Source organism: Pantherophis guttatus, chromosome 17 (assembly GCF_059756535.1).
Source record: "Pantherophis guttatus breed Tessera chromosome 17, ASM5975653v1, whole genome shotgun sequence".
Lineage (NCBI taxonomy): Eukaryota > Metazoa > Chordata > Lepidosauria > Squamata > Colubridae > Pantherophis > Pantherophis guttatus.
In genome coordinates, this window is record NC_142079.1 from 7814310 (window position 1) to 7828449 (window position 14140).

General features: G+C 44.1%; 1 protein-coding gene across 4 annotated transcripts in view; it reads right to left on the reverse strand.

The window, feature by feature from the left end:
• CLTCL1 (clathrin heavy chain like 1) overlaps positions 1 to 14140 on the reverse strand; it is a 60894-nt gene that overhangs the window by 11969 nt on the left and 34785 nt on the right. For all 4 annotated transcript variants that reach the window (XM_060683813.2, XM_087880208.1, XM_060683812.2 and 1 more), the window contains exons 18-28: positions 13043 to 13165; positions 11574 to 11719; positions 9694 to 9877; positions 8935 to 9127; positions 8328 to 8485; positions 7207 to 7371; positions 5590 to 5697; positions 3446 to 3613; positions 2784 to 2933; positions 2016 to 2147; positions 572 to 682 (exon numbers count right to left, since the gene is read on the reverse strand). In XM_060683813.2, the coding sequence (XP_060539796.1) occupies positions 572 to 682; positions 2016 to 2147; positions 2784 to 2933; positions 3446 to 3613; positions 5590 to 5697; positions 7207 to 7371; positions 8328 to 8485; positions 8935 to 9127; positions 9694 to 9877; positions 11574 to 11719; positions 13043 to 13165 (1638 nt within the window). The remainder of the gene's footprint in view (positions 1 to 571; positions 683 to 2015; positions 2148 to 2783; positions 2934 to 3445; positions 3614 to 5589; positions 5698 to 7206; positions 7372 to 8327; positions 8486 to 8934; positions 9128 to 9693; positions 9878 to 11573; positions 11720 to 13042; positions 13166 to 14140) is intronic.

Genomic DNA, 14140 nt, shown 5'->3' on the forward strand with positions numbered 1-14140 from the left:
TTTAGCAGTCTATTAAACAATACACACAAATTAAACTTTAATTTTTTATGCTCCTGGGGGTGGAAATCAGGTTAGTGAAGGGACGTGGCTGCCTTGCGGTGTGCGTGGGGGGTTTAAGTACTTCTGTTTGTGCGTGTGTGTGTTTCTCTCTTCCTCCCTCCCTCCCTCCCTCTCTCTCTGGAGGCCGGGGAGGCCAAAAACGGCCCCGTTTTCGGCCTTCAGAGCCCTCCACACCAGTGGTGAGTTGCCCCCGGTTCGGACCAGTTTGCAAGAACCGATAGTAAAACTGGCGGGAGGCCCCACCCACGGGCCCAGATGTCATCATCAGCAATTGGTGCATTACTACCGTTGTGAACCAGTAGTAAAGGTAAGTAGAACCCACCCCTGCTCCACACGTCCCGTTTTTGCCTCCTGGCCTCCAAAAGGGGCAGGTGGGTAGGTGGGACGATGTGAGCAGGACAGCCTCGTGATCCCGGCGTGGGCCGGATGAATGACTTCGGGGAGCCGTTGTTTTTGAGGACCCCTGAATCTACACCGTTGTTAGGTGTGCGAGTCTCTTTCCAAAACTCACTTGGTAATCTTCCTCCTCTGTCAGAAGGTTGTTCAGTGCCTCGTTGACCCCTTTGTTGTTGTGATTCTGGACCGAGCGCAAATAAGGTTTCACAAGAGGTAGTTGATTAACCTATGGAAGAAAGCAAACATTTAAGGCCAAAGAAGAAGAAAAAAGAAGACATTTTATTTATTCTTCAGTGGAACAACTTGCCTCCAGAAGTTATAAACGCTCCAACACTGGAAGTTTTTAAGAAGATGTTGGATAACCATTTGTCTGAAGCGTTTCCTGCCAAGCAGGGGGTTGGACTAGAAGACCTCCAAGGTCCCTTCCCACTCTGTTATCCTATCCTATCCTATCCTATCCTAATTTATTTGGAAAACTAATATAGCCGCCTATTCCCTTGCAGAGACTCTAGGCGGCTCACAGAAAATTAAAAACATGATGCAGAAGGGATTAAAAATAAAGAATAAATATAAAACAATAACCCCACCCACTCTACCCTCTCAGCAGCATCGCACACTCATATCGGTCATTTAATGGGCTCCATCCCACTCTGGGTTCCCCAGGCTTGCTGGCAAAATCACGTCTTTAGGGCAGTGGTGAAATCCAATTTTTTTTACTACCGGTTCTGTGGGCGTGGCATGGCTTGGTGGGTATGGCGTGGTGTGCAAAATCTCCATCCCCACCTCACTCCAGGGGGAAGGATATTGCAAAATCTCCATTCCCACCCCACTCCAGGGGGAAGGATACTGCAAAATCTCCATTCCCTCCCCACTCCCCAGTGCTGTGCGAGGAAAGACTTGGCACAGAGTCTCTGAGATTCACGGACAGATCTTCACACTCCTGAACCGAACGACTGAACGAACGAATTGTTCCCTGCAAAAGCCCACTCCCCTTTTGCTCCTCTTTTATTTCCTATGGGAGGGGCCATTCATCGTCCACTTGTGGCCTTACTCCCAAGTCGACCCTGATTTCTTAGCTGTTCTTTTCTTCTGGCAGCTCTGCGCATACGCACAACTGGGAACAGGCTTCAGCTGTTCCTCTGCCTCACTGCTGTCTAGCTCCGGAGGCAGCTGATAAGTGGCATCCGGCCCTGGCCCCCTCTCTGCCTCCGACGCAGAGCTATCGTCCGAGCCTTCCCCAGCCTCCAGGACTGGCCCATGTTCCTCCCCAACCTCCTCACTATCTGCCTCTTCTGCTAGCGGGCCACAACACAGAGGTCTCCCCAACCTCTGGGCCACCGACAAGTTGGGAAAGAGGAAGCACAGCTGGAGGTGAGCGGCAGGCAAGCAAAACCAAAACCATTCTCACTCCATTTCTTCGAGTCTGTGGAAAAAATTTGTCTTCCACGAAACCGATCCCTGGTGCCAAAGAGGCTGGGGACGGGCTGCCTTAAAACCATTCCACCTGAACTGAGTTATTGGCCAATTCTTTCCAGAAGAAGTGTGTCCTTTTCCGTCACCTTGGCGAAAAAGCTGACAGTCCTGGTGTGATCCAGCCGTGGAGATAATACGAGGAGGAGATCGTTGATCAGAAGCGGTTTGTAATCCAAATAAAATTGCAGGGCTCTGTAATACAACTCCACGTTGGCAACCTGGAGGGTTAAAGAATGAGTAGAAAGGAAAAACCATTGAGCCTCTTAAAATGGGGCATTCAGTTTAACAACGTTGGAAGAACTCATTTCCAAGACTCAACCACATGAGGAACAGACAAGGGTGAGGGGAAGACAAACAGCTGACAGAGAGCGGGAGAGCGCAGCAATTAAAGGATTGAAGCGGGGAAGAGACGATGGATAGATGATTTCTCTTTTTTTGTTGTTCTGATTTGCCTTTCTTTTTCTCTCTTTGTTTTCTTTTTCTAGGTAGGTGACATGACTACAAGTTAGGTAGGATAGAAAGAAAACGTTTTTTAAATAAAGGGTGATACGATTAAAAGCTAGAATAGGAGATAGAAATAAGAGAGGGCGAATATTAGTGTATACACTTTTATATAATGAAATAAAAGCAACAACAAGAGAAAATATGGAATAATTGAATAATGGTAGACTAACTTAATATAAATGTATATTATTATTAGAAATATATAAGTTGATTGAATGTAATAACTATAATTAATTTTACTAGTTCTATTTGTATTAGAATGCATGATACCCAGGTGCCACACGCATTGATGTCTGTAAAAAAAAATTAATAATAAAATAACTTGAAAAAAACCAAACGTAGCCATTCACCTTTGCGATGATGTCCTTGAACTGTACTTCCTTCCAAGCATCCGTGGGATGGTTCATCATGGTAATTATTGCGTTGTCGTATTCTTCGTATTTATCGTAGAGGAAGACAAGCTCTCCCCAGAGGTGGGCGTGTTCTGCTGCTCGAAGGACCTTGAAAAAACACGAGAGGGTTTGGAAGTCAAAGAGTGAAAAGGATGTCTTATTTTCGGGGAAACACCGTATCTACTCCAGTGGTAAAATACTCATTTTTTTTACTACCGGTTCTGTGGGCGTAGCTTGGTGGGCGTGGTGTGGCTTGGTGAGCGTGGCAGAGGAAGGATACTGCAAAATCTCCATTCCCACCCCACTCCTGAGGAAAGGATATTGCAAAATCTCCATTCCCACCCCACTCTGGGGCCAGCCAGAGGTGGTATTTGCCATTTCTCCGAACTACTCAAAATTTCCGCTACCGGTTCTTCGAACTGCTCAAAATTTCCGCTACCGGTTCTCCAGAACCCGTCAGAACCTTGCTGGATTTACTCGCATTTTCCTGCTTTCGAACTGCTAGGTTGCCAAGGAACTGAGGCAAGGATGGGAGTTTCAAATATTTTAGTCGAAGAAGCTGGCTGGAAAAACAGAACAAGATCAGTATTTACTTGATTTACTTCAGGAAGCTCAAATACCTTTGGAATATTGACTCTGGACCAGAAGAGTTCCAGATGTTCTCTCATCTTCTGGGGTTTATATTTGGAATATAAAATAGCAAGTTCGGTAAACATTCCCATGTGGGCCCGTTCCAGACCGAGAGCGGCTTCCAAGAGACCGATCAGTTCCTCGAAGTATCCGCGGCCCTGCGAGTCAAGAACAGAACAGGTTTAAAACAGCTTGGATGGATCCCATTCGCAGATGAACAAGATCAGAAGATAATCCACTGTACGTCCATTCCGTCATATGAATATGTAAGAAACCAGACCATTCGAACTGTCAGTCAACCAGAGAAGGGGTCTCCAACCTTGGCAAACTTTAAGACTTGTGGACTTCAACTCCCAGAGTTCCTCAGCCAGCAAAGCTGAACCAGAGGACCAATCAGCTGCTCAGAATTTAAACCAATGGTGAAATGTAAAATTTGTTACTACCGGTTCTGTGGGTGTGGCTTGATGGGGGGGGGTAATGTGACTGAGAGGGCGTGGCCAACTTTAAAAAAAAAAACTTTTAAAATCATTTTTTCGGCCGAAGAGGTTGTAAAAAATGCTTTTAAAAACCTCTGACGATCCCAGCTGAGCTGCACGATCGTCAGAGGCTTTTTTCTTTACTTTTAAAAGCATTTTTTTGGCCGAAGAGGTTGCAGAAAAAATGTTTTAAAAATAAAATTTTAAAAAGCCTCTGATGATCGCGCAGCTCAGCTGGGCGGGGGGGGGGGCAGGGATTTTTGCTACCGGTTCTCCGAACCACCTGCCGCCATCGCTACCGGATCGGGCGATCCGGTTCAAACCGGGAGCATTTCACCCTTGATTTAAACCCAGCTCCAAACGAACAATCAATCACACAACCAACTGGACCACACAAGATATATTATAAGCTAAAGAGGAACAGGACAAGGAAATCCTGCTGATGACGTTACTAAGTCTGGTCACGAAACGTCCAAAAACTAAATTGAAACAAGCTTGGAGAGCAAGAACCACTGGCAAAATCTAACGCTGCGAGTATTTCCTATTATTTTAAAATCCCCTGAGCTGCCTGTGTTCCCACAATGTCAGAAGGAAAGGGGCAACTCTGCTTACAGAAGAGAAATTCCAAACATTTTTTAAAAATTTATCCGTCAAACAAAAATTACAAATTCCAACAAGCAACGTTAAGATAATTAAAATGTGACAGGGATGGGAGACACGTCACTGCCCTTACGCACACATCCTTAGGGACCTCTTAACTACGGAGTGAAGTTCACAGAAGTTAACTTAGAATGAAAACCGTGAAAGTTAACGGCTGAGACAATTGAATCAGGTAAGATAGTCCAAACCTTGAGAACTCTGTTACAAAAACCGATTTGTTTTACAGTTGGGTTTAGAACAATTTACTTTAAGTTTAAAGCGGTCTTTCACATGCGTTATGATGCAAGCTCATCATATTTGGACAGAACTAAAAATAAGTGATAGAGACTTATTCATCAGGGAGATTAAAGACGGAATACGGTATGCCAAATTTCATTCTAAAATGTAAATAAAAATTCAGCTAAATGTATGTATCTTCCTGATACATACATTTCAGATTCTAGGGTCTGGTGGGATTTTTTTTAATGCTATTGTCTAAAACGAAGCTGGTCTAAGGCTCATTTGAACCACAAATAATACAGCTGTTTTTTAACTTTAATAATAATAACAACAACAACTTTGTTGTCATTGTACGTGTATACACAGTATACCCATACAACGAAATTCACTTAACACCCAAAGACCAGGTCCAACACACATAACAATCCCCAAACACACCCCCACCCACCACAATTCCCCACCCCTAAACCACCCAAACATCCACACAACAGACCCAATAATGCTGTCCAACAGCTCACTGATGGTGGCCCTTTAGTTCATGGTTGAGTGCAATTATAGCTCTGGGATAACAACCATTCAGAAAACGTGTGGTCCCAGTTTTAATTGTTCTGTATCTTCTGCCAGAAGGCAACAGTCCAAAAAGATTGTAAGCAGGACGGGAAGAGTCTCGGAGAATGTTATGCAACTTCCTTATGAACTTTAGCAGTTCAGTGGGAGGAAGCGTGGCAGAGGTATCTTTAGTAACTTTTACACCATCGTCAAAGTGAAAGGCATCCTACCTGGTAGTAGCTTATCAGTTCTTCGAGTTCATCCGCGTGAATGACGATGTGCAAGCCGCATATCTGCGCAAGACGGAACTCCTTTCCATTCACGCAGGCGAAACACACCTGCAACCAAAGACACTCTTAGCAAAAGTGAACAGTCGAACTCAGTGATTCAGTTACTATAGTTTGTCGCGCAGTCATACAGATGTTCAGGCTGGAATTGGCATTTTGGTCCACCTACTGAGTCCTTCCCATGGACCTAGGATAGGCAGAGGTTGTGTGATGGTGTTACGAGGTATTGTCTCAAAATGAAATTGACCGATGGTGATTTTTGTAAATGCCGATGGTATTTAAGTGATACTCCAGATATTTTGGGGTCGCACCCCAAGCGTCTACCACTATTGGTAATGAGATATATTTGAATATCAGTAGCTCGGGTTGGTTAGTTAGGCTGTTGGGTTTGAGCTCCGAGCTTGGCAATTTGGTTGCAAACGTTTTCATCACCGTTCGAGGAGACATCATCAGTGTGCTTTGAGTTGGGTTTGTTTGTCAAAACACTGACCTTTAAGTACCTTTGTGTGATGCAAATTCGCATTGGTGTTGTTTGTTTAGACCAACGCTAATTTGCATCACACAAGGGCACTTAAAGGCCCGTGTTCTGACAGACGAACCCAACTCAAAGCACACTGACGATGTCGCCTCAAAACGGTGATGAAATGTTTGCAACCAAACGGCCAAGCTTGGAGCTCAAACCAATAGCCTAACTATTGGTATTATCTTTGCTTTAGTGTTTATTATACAATTATGATAAGTTCCCCCAAATTGCAAAACTGCATCTCACAGACTTTGGCTATATCATGCAGGGGAATTCACTGGAGAAAGCAATTATGATAAGAAGAGTTAGCGATAAAAGGAAACGAAGCTGCCAAAGGACAGAGTGGCTGGACACCATCAAAGCGGGGATCAGCCAGAGCATAGGACAACTCAAAGAATTAGTAGCGGAAGATCTGGAGAGACTCGCCCAATAGAATCGCCAAGAGTCGGACACGACTGAATGGATATAACATCACTGCAGGTACTCCTCCATTTACGACCAGAATTGAGCCCAAACTTTATGTCGCGAAATGAGAAATTTGTTAAGTAAGTGGGTTCGGTCCCCATTTTACAACTTTTCTTGCCGTGTTGTTAAGTGAATCACTGCAGTGGTTAAATCAGGAAGATGGTTGTTCGGTGAATCTGGCTTCTCCGTTGACTTTGCTTGTCAAGAAGGTCGCCAAAGAGGATCTCGGGATGCCGCAACCGTCGTAAGTACATGCCAGTTGCCAAGCATCTGGATGTAAATCACGTGACTATGGGGATGTTGTAACAGACGTAAGGGTGAAAAACACTTACGTCACATTAAGTCACGTTTTTCAGTGCCACTGTAACTTCAAACAGCCAACTGTTGTAAGTCAAGGACATGTACTGTATTTGCATATCGACTGCCGTGAAAGGGATCGTAAAAATCAGGTGTGGTCACGTGATGACCCGTTTAACGAACGGCACGACTTGATTCCAGGCTCAATGACGGTCTTAAGTCAAGGACTACCTGCGTCTCCTCCCCCCCCCCTTGAACAATGCCAAGCAAGTCACCTCCTTCCACGTCCTGGTGCTGTTGGCTTTGCGAGCGCTATCAACAGCTACTTGGTACTCCCCGAGGTGCACCAAGGTGGAGGCCAGGCGCGCAAAATTGGACACGTTATTGTAGAGTAGCTTGGCCGCATCGTACATTCCTTCCTCGTAGCAGCGGTCGCCGACCTGAAAGGAGACAAAAGGCCAAAACCATCCAATGACAAAGGAACAGAACGCTGAGTGCCAGCATCGGTGTGCTAAGTAACGAACCATGAATTAGAGTTAGTTTTTGCTGTTCTTCTTAGGGTTTGCCCAACCTAGTTACAAGGTGCATTATAGCAATAGCAATAAGACTTATAATAAAGCACTTACAATAAGTGCTTTACAGCTCTCTCTAAGCTGTTTACAGAGTCAGCCTCTTGCCCCCAACAATCTGGGTCCTCATTTTACCGACCTCGGAAGGATGGGAAGGCTGAGTCAACCTTGAGTCTGGTGAGATTCGAACTGCCAAATTGAAGGCAGCCAGCAGTCAGCAGAATTAGCCTGCAGTACCGCACTCTAACTACTGCGCCACCATGTCTCTTATGATGCAACCAAATTTTGTTCTTTTTTAGCGGGTTGCTAGTTGTTAAATGTTTTAACAAGCTGTAAATCGGCCAGATTCTTTTGGAATCAGGCAACTAATGCATTTAATCAATTATTATCATTATTAACCGCTACATCATGTCATCTCTTACCAATGATGTTTAATGAATTGTGCTCAAAGTTTAAACCCCCAAATAAAATTTAATACGGTTAGCCGCCCAGAGTTAACCTGGGCGCAGGTTAAGAGCCGGGGTGGCGCAGTGGTTAGAGTGCAGTACTGCAGCTATTTCAGCTGACTGCTAGTTCAGCAGATCAGCGGATCAAATCTCACCGGCTCAAGGTTGACTCAGCCTTCCATCCTCCCGAGGTGGATAAAATGAGGACCCAGATTGTTGGGGGGCAATATGCTAGTTAGTATACTGTCTTTGGTGTAAGCCGCCCAGAGTCCTCGGAGAGTGGGCGGCATAGAAATATGAATAATAATAATAAAATAAAATAAAAACCTTTGGTAAGATAAGCGGCCAATTAATTGGATAAATAAAAACACATAGAAATACCTGCTGTATGTGTGCGTTGTTAGGGCCGCTGACAAATTCTTCTAGCTCCGAAAGTCGGTTTGTTTTGGCTAAGGCAAAAATCAGTTCGGTCTCAACGTAAGACTCTCTGGCTTTCTTCTGAGCCATTTGCAGGAATTTGACCAGGTCCTCCCAGTTATCTTGAAGGGACACACAAAAAAAAGAGAGAAGTGATTTATTTTACAATTACATATTCAGGATGTTAGGCATTTGCAAAACAAAAAACCAGCAATGGAATGAATGGAAGAATGCTGTACACAGCAATGTGAGGTTTTCTGATATTGTTCTGAACCAGCCTTAGCAGAAGCAAGAAACGGACAAGTAATGCATATTCTTACACGGTTTTTAAAAAAACAAGAGACCGAAACAATTAGAATTTGATTTTATTCTACTTTTAAATTTTGTATGTATGTGTTTTATTGTTTGGCTGTGCACCACCCTGAGTCCTTCGGGAGTAGGGCGGTATAGAAATCAAATCAAATAAATAAATAAATAAATAAATAATCGGTTACAAATCAAATGGTGGTTTTTAGCTAAGAAATGGGCAAAATTTTCAGACGTTCGGGTGCAAATCAAAAAGTTGGCTCACCGTTTCTGTTGGCCGCCTGCACCACCTCCATATAGGCCGAGGGATCGTCGGCCTTTATGTAAGAATCGATCGCTTCCTTAACCAAATCCTTCTGAAGCTGGGCTCTGCCCAGCTGACTCCACACGGCCGGCTCGTTACACCTCTCGGCAAATTCGTAGGCACGGTCCAGATTGCCGATGTGTTCTATCAACACCTATAAAAAGGGCGAGATTTCAGAAACCCCCCTTAGGAAAAAGGAAGGGGGGAAGAAACAGGTCCAGGTTTTTCAAGGGAGGAGGCAGGGGGGATCTCCAAAACTGGCCAAGTTTAAGACTTGCAGACTTCAACTCCCAGAAATCCTCAGCCAGGAAGGGAGGAGGCAGGCCAACCATCTAAACCAAATGGACAAGTTGGCCAAGTTGAAGACTTTGTGGACTTCAGCTCCCAGAATTCCTCAGCCAGGAAGGGAGGAGGCAGGCCAACCATCTAAACCAGATGGCCAAGTTTAAGACTTTGTGGACTTCAACTCCCAGAATTCCTCAGCCAGGAAGGGAGGAGGCAGGCCAACCATCTAAACCAGATAGCCAAGCTGGCCAAGCTTAAGACTTTGTCGACTTCAACTCCCAGAATTCCTGGCTGAGGAATTCTGGGAGTTGAAGTCCACAAGTCTTAAACGTGGCCAACTTGGGAGATCCCGGATCTAAACCAACACTAGGAAGAAAAGGGGAAAAAAATGGGAGATCCCTTTGAAGGTCGGCCAGCTGCCGATTTCGGACTCACCTGAATAGCGGAAGTGTTGACGTCGAACTTCCTGAAGATGGCGAAGGCTTCCTCGTAGAGCTCGTTGCTGATGGCGATGTTGGCGATATCGGGAGCATCGTAGTTATCCAGCCGGTTGATGTACTCCATCACCCGAGTGCGGTCGGCTTTGATGGCCGTCAAGATCAAGAGGTTCTGCAGATTCCTTACGAGAGTTCACAAGGAAAGGGTTAAGCCAGCAGATTCCAGAAGTAGAATAAATTTACAACCATTCCATTAGTTTGGGTTTAAATTGGGATTAGTTTGGGATTAAAGGAGGATTAGTTTGGGCTAAAATTGGGATTAGAGGAGGATTAATTTGGGCTAAATTGGGATTAGTTTGGGATTAGATGAGGATTAATTTGGGCTAAAATTGGGATTAGTTTGGGATAGTTTGGATTAGATTGGGCTACAGAGACGTTCTCTGAGAATGGGCACCAGCACGAATCCAAAAGCTCGGAAAACAAAACCTTTGGTCCCAGTGACCGACCGGGATTAGATCCTGCATTCGATTAGTGACCATTCAAAATTACAACTGAACAAAGGGATTTAGGAGAGGTTTTCCACGCTTATAACCATTGCAGCATCCCAACAGTCACATGATTAAAATTTGGATGCTCGGCAACTGGCATGTATTTGTGACAGTTGTACTGTCCTGGGGGGGTCATGTGATCACTATTTGCGACCTGATCAGCAACGTCAAGGGGGGAACCAGATTCAGGTAACAACGGTGTTACTAACTTAACTTGCAGAGATTCCACTGAACGACGGTGGTGAGAAAGATTGCAGAATGGGGCAAATAAATAAATAAATAAATAAACTTTATTGTCATTGTATGTGTATACACAGTATACACATACAACGAAATTTACTTGACACCCAAAGACCAGGTCCCCCACACATAATCCCCAAACACACTCCCACCCACCACAATTCTCCGCTAAAAGTCTCTTAGCAACTGTCTTGCTTAGAAAAGGTAGTCAATTGTGGTCATAAATCAAGGACCACCTGTAATAAGGTTTGAATATAAGTTACTTGGGTGCCTTGCAGACAAGGCCATACAAATGCTTTCATGAGAAGAAATTAAAGAGAGATCACCATATTTTTCGGAATATAAGACGCTCCGTAGTATAAGATGCATCTTAGTTTTTGAGGAGGAAAATAAGGGGGGAGGGAAAATCTGCCTCTGCCTACCAGCATCCATGGTATTCATCTGGCTAGTGTCCTGTCAATGTTTGAGAGAGTTGAGGGCTGTTTGGAAACTGAAACAGCATTTGCTGTGTGAGCAACAAGGAAGGAGACAGCAAGGAGCCTGGGCGTGGCTTAGCTCAACTGTTCGAAAGCTGCATACTGTGCTGATCTCTGAAACTAAAACTGAAACTGAAACTCCTCTCCTCTGCTTGTGTTTTGCTTATATTTACTACCACATTGGAAAAACTGCTTTTGGTATTGTATATTTACTTCATGTATTATATTATATATAAAGAGAAGTTATTGAATCCTGCTGAATCAGTCACTTGTGTGTGCTTTATGGATGGGATTGCTGCTGCCAACTCTGACACGTCCTTGCAGCAAATAGAGAACAGCCTGATTCAGCACATTATTGCAGCCTGATTCAGCACGAGCAGCTGATCAGTGGGTGGATTGGCCTCCCAGAATACCCCCAATCAGCTGTTCCAGGCTGCAGGGATTGGCACAGACCATCGCCTCCTCCGTGCCTTGTCTTTTTGGTTACATTCGGTGTATAAGACGCACCCAAATTTTCACCCTCTTTTAGGGGGGAAAAAGTGTGTCTTATACTCGGAAAAATACGGCAACTCATATAAAGATGACCTTTGGAAGGCAGAAACAGTCTTTCCTACCTGTGCTCGCTGAAGACAGAATTATCCAGGACAATCTTTTCGAGCAGCTCAATCAGTTCATTGGGGAGGTCGGCGGTCATGAACGCTTTCACTGTCACAGAAACTTCTTCGGGGTCTTGAGTTTCTGATAACGCCGTCTGGACAACCTGGTATTTTGGAAAATAATGATGCCACTGACAATCATTAAGCACCATGCTGGCCCAGTGAAGAGCAAAAAGCAGAAATGCACTTTTGATGGACACCAAAGAACAGAAAGTGGGAGTGGGAGTCAGTGATATGGGGTGGTAGTATATCGGGGTACAAAATTCTTCAAAAGATTTGCTTAGCGGGCAAGTTAGTCACAGGACTAACAAGCTGTTACTGAATTGGTTTTATTTATTTCACCAAAAGGAAAAATTCTACTTAGAAGTGAGCCAAAGTTTCTTCTCCAAATAGCTCTATCAAAAAGAGAAGGAAAAGTCATGAACTGATGAAGCAGGACGTTTTGCGATTGGGCGTCCTTAGAAAATGAAAGAATGAGAAAAACAGCTATGCTAATCCAGGAAAGGGTGAACAGTCTAGTGTTTAAGGTGCTGATTTAGAAACCAGGAGACAGTGAGTTCTAGTCCCGCTTAGGCACGCAAGCCAGCAGGATGCCTTTGGGCAATCACCAAGAGATGGGGAGTTCTAGTCCCGCCTTAAGCCTGAAAGCTGGCTGGGTGACTTTGGGCCAATCACCAGGAGCTGGGGAGTTCTAGTCCCACTTTAGGCATGAAAGCTGGCTGGGTGACTTTGGACCAATCACCAGGAGATGGGAGTTCTAGTCCCACCTTAGCCATGAAAGCCAGCTGGGTGACTTTGGGCCAATCACCAGGAGCTGGGGAGTTCTAGTCCCACTTTAGGCATGAAAGCCAGCTGGGTGAATCTGGGCCAATCACCAAGAGATGGTGAGTTCTAATCCTGCCTTAGGCATGAAACATAGTAGGATGACTTTGACCCAATCACCAGGAGATAGTAAGTTCTAGTCCTGCCTTAAGCCTGAAAGCTAGCTGGGTGACTTTGGACCAATCACCAGGAGATGGTGAGTTCTAGTACGCCCTAGGCATGAACGCTGGCTGTGTGACTTTGAGCCAGCACTAGGAGACTAAGAGGTCTAGTCCTGCCTTAGGCATGAAAGCCATCTGAGTGCCTTAGGGCCAATCCCTTTCTCTCAGCCCCGCCCACCTCACAGGGTCGTTGTTCTGAGGAAAACAGGAGGAGGAAGGAATAGTAGGTATGTCCACCGCCTTGAGTTACTTCCGCAAAGTAATAAAGGCAGGATAAAAATCCAATAAATGTGATTTTGATGTTGTCTCTAGTGAAGAACACTATCCGGAGCCAACTTTTAACTGATTTATCGATGCATCTTAGAATGCCAGTATCTATTTTCTTATTCATCCCTCGGTCACAACGTATAACCTGGTTTTGCAGATTCCAAATCTCTCATGTACCTGATCAATGAGGGGTCTTCTGAAGGGGTTGTTCTCCTCCAAAACACTGACCCACAATTCTGGATCTTTTCTTCGCACCAAGTAACGAGCTTCACTCTTAAATAAAGAATTCTCATTGCAAACCTGAAAAGAAAAAAAAGCAATAGGAAAGGAGAACACTGGTGTTTAAAAAGTAGCGTTCGGATTGGCTGGTATTTGAAAGGACTTTTTCCCAACTTCGAAGTTGAGCAGCAGCAATATTTCAAACATGTTTATTTATATTAGCAGTTCCTCAGATAGAAAGCCCATACAGAGAGTAGTGAGGACAGCCGAGAAGATTATAGGAAGCTCACTTCCCTTGATTCAGGATACTGCTTATAAGCGCTATGTGCTTAGAGCTCAAAGCATTGTTAGAGACCTCGCACACCATTTTACGGTCTGTTTCTGTTGCTCCCCTCTGGGAGGAGGTTTCGAAGTATCTATAACAGGATGACCAGATTCTGTAACAGCTTTGTTCCCTATGCCATCCGTCTGGTAAACTCGCAAGATTCATTTTTCTCGCCATGTACATGTATACCTCCGAACTAGACTGTGTTCTTTCTCTGTGTCATATATGTTGGTATATATATAATTTTGTATTTATTTATCTTGTCATGTTTATGTCATATAATGGAGGTGGTGACCCTTTAAGAGCTGTATGAACGAAATGTAGCGTTCATTCAGTGACAATAAAGTTATTCTATCTATCTATCTATCTATCTATCTATCTATCTATCTATCTATCTATCATCTACCTATTTATATCTATCTACCCATCTATCTACATAATTATCCATTTATATCTATCATCTTTCTGTCCATCATTTATCTACCTATTTATATCTATCTACCCATCTATCTACATAATTATCCATCTATATCTATCATCTGTATGTCTGCCTATCATCTATTTATGTCTGTCTGTTTCTGTCTATCATCTACTGCTATCTATCATCTACCTCGATATCTATCTATCTATCTATCTATCTATCTATCTATCTATCTATCTATCTATATCATCTACTGCTATCTATCTATCTACCTACCTACCTACCTACCTATTCTGTTTCTCCGAAAATA